This window comes from Chaetodon trifascialis, chromosome 7, assembly GCF_039877785.1.
Source record: "Chaetodon trifascialis isolate fChaTrf1 chromosome 7, fChaTrf1.hap1, whole genome shotgun sequence".
NCBI lineage: Eukaryota > Metazoa > Chordata > Actinopteri > Chaetodontiformes > Chaetodontidae > Chaetodon > Chaetodon trifascialis.
Window position 1 is genome coordinate 25,809,771 of NC_092062.1, and position 2,515 is coordinate 25,812,285.

Sequence of the window (2,515 nt, forward strand, 5' to 3'; positions counted from 1 at the left end):
AGGGTTGTTGGTCGATACCACTGACTCTCTGTTTACTTTCCCCGCTGCTGGCAGTTTAACACATTCATGCACTGATCCATTGTCCCGTACACACCCACTCCTCACACACACACCTGGAAAACAAAATGAGAGGACGGACTTGATCAGGAGGAGACGTTCCCATCACTCTCACTAACAGAACTTTGTGTTTTTATGTTTCAGGACTGTGAAGATGGCCGTCAAAAACCAGAGAGCGACAGCCGGCAGTGAAATCACGTTCCCGCCGCTGTCTCAAATCCTGAAGGCTCTCTGTGAGGCTCCAGAGAGCTGCTCGGTGTACCGGGGGCCGATGCAGACGAGTGTCACCACTGTTCTTGGGGTGAGAGGGCTGAAAATAAATGAATGCACATGAGGCTGTTAGCTGGTGGTCTTAAGATGTTCAGTGTGAGCAAGTCTGATCGTTTTGAGTCTTTTTCAGACCATTCAGATCATGGTGGGCCTGTTCAACATTGCTCTTGGACCAGGTCGAACGAGCACAAGTCCCGGGGATTTGACCAGTCTGGGAGCTGCTTACTGGCTGGGCGCTGTGGTAAAATGATATTATTGTGTTTTTAGGACCATGAGAGCATATTCCTGCAATGTCTCTTTCTTTAATACCTGCCTTATGTTACATTACAATATTGTTGATGGACAGAAGCAATTCCTGCTAATGCTGCAGGTGAACAAATAGAAAAGTTTCTGCTTGACTGTCACTGACGTGAGCCGTCTGCTGACCTCTCATCAGTTCATTGTGACTGGAATCATGTCCATTTTGGCCGGACAGTTCCCTTCCAGCTGCTTGGTAAGCGGAGTGCACCAAACTCCATCAACGAATGAAAGGAAATAAGCCCTGTACCGTACTCATGATGCTGTGTCGTCTTAGTGACACATCTGTTTAATGGAAGGGGTCTTTCCTCTCAGGTGGGCTTCACAGTGTTCATGAACATCGCTGGAGCCATCTTTGCCATTACTGGCATCGTGCTGTATGCCATAGACCTGGCCGATGCCTCTCTCCTCTGGCTGTGCGACCGCCGCAGGAACAATGCTGATCGTCATGGTGACAGCTGCAGAAACCTGGCGCTCCTTGCCCAGGTGAGCGCTCAAAGCACACAGCTGTGGAAGAAGTGTTCAGAGCGTTTGCTTCAGTAAAAGCACCAGTGCCTCACTGTAAAATGACTTTATTACTAATAAAAGTCATGAATTTAAAATGTTACTTAAGTGAAAGTATGTTAGTGTAATCAGGGAAATGTGCTTAAAGTATTAAAAGTACTCAGTGCAGAGAAATACGTTGTCTGGTTTGTAAAAATTCAGAAAGTAATGATGAATGTTGTCACGATTACTCAGAGCCCAAAGTGACGCCTTAAAATCATTTTTAACTGAAACGATTATCAAAATCCTTGCTCATCAATTTTCTGCCAGTTGACTAATCGATTAATTAACGACTTATTTCAGCTGGATTTGTCTGTGCTTTTGGGTTATTTTAATTTATGAAAAATATTCAAAAGTTGTGTTTTGGATGCAGAAATCTTAATTTGTAAAATTAACTAAAGCTGTCAAATAATCCTAAAGGAGTAAAAAATGCAGTATTTCCCTCTGAAATGCACAGTAGAAGTATAAAATAGGATGAAATGAACCTATTCAAGGAAACCACTGCACACCCATCACACTGGTCCAGCGTCTCTGGTGGGCGCTACAGAGCACTGAACTATATTAAATATATCATATCATAAAATTATTTTTGTTAAAAATTGTTTTGATTTCTCATCCGTCAGAGTGCGCTGACGTCCATGGACTCGATGATGATCGCCATGGCTGTTCTTCAGCTCGGTGTCAACGTTAGGTTTACGATTCTGGGCATCAGAGCTTTGACCAGTGAGATGAAAAAGGTATGAACCAAGAAGACAACACACACACGTCCTCATGAATCAGAGGACAGCTCGGGGGGTGGGGTGGTGTATTCAGACAGGGGAGGGAAAGCAATGGAGGTACGAGAAGTGAGCAGGATGAAAGTAACAGCAGCTTAATTTCTGGTTCAGTATTTAATATTTGCAGTGTTAAATTCAGTTATATTGAATTCTGCTTTTCATCCTGTGTTTTGTTTAACTAAAGTGAACTTTTTTCTGTTGAACCAGGGGGACAAAGATGTCGACGATCAGCAGCCACGGCTGAAGGAAGAGTCCCCCTGACCCCTCCTGCTGCTTCAAGTCCAGCTGAACTCAAGGATGCATGAATAAGCTGCACATCACTGTAATACTCGTGCTTTTACAGACTGTACACTCGCTGAAAGTCATCAAAACAACACGTTTTTTTTTTTTTTCCAATCTGCATATGTTTTGTTTCTTATCTGCTTGTGAATTATTTTTGAAAGTAAAATTATTCCAATAAAAATGTGTAAAATTGATTTTTGCAGTTTTCCTAAGATGAAATTCCTTTCAGGTCTGTTTTATCATTTAACCTCAAAGGTAAATGCAGATAAAACCAAAACCAGCACAGATGC

General features: G+C 42.7%; 1 protein-coding gene across 1 annotated transcript; it reads left to right on the forward strand.

Moving 5' to 3' along the window:
* The first annotated feature begins 211 nt into the window (after positions 1–211).
* LOC139333411 (membrane-spanning 4-domains subfamily A member 4A-like) lies at positions 212–2,204 on the forward strand. Its single transcript, XM_070965787.1, has 6 exons — positions 212–358; positions 458–568; positions 764–820; positions 940–1,110; positions 1,791–1,904; positions 2,151–2,204. Exons 1-6 carry the CDS (start codon positions 212–214, stop codon positions 2,202–2,204), a joined length of 654 nt encoding a protein of 217 aa, XP_070821888.1.
* Positions 2,205–2,515: the final 311 nt, after the last annotated feature.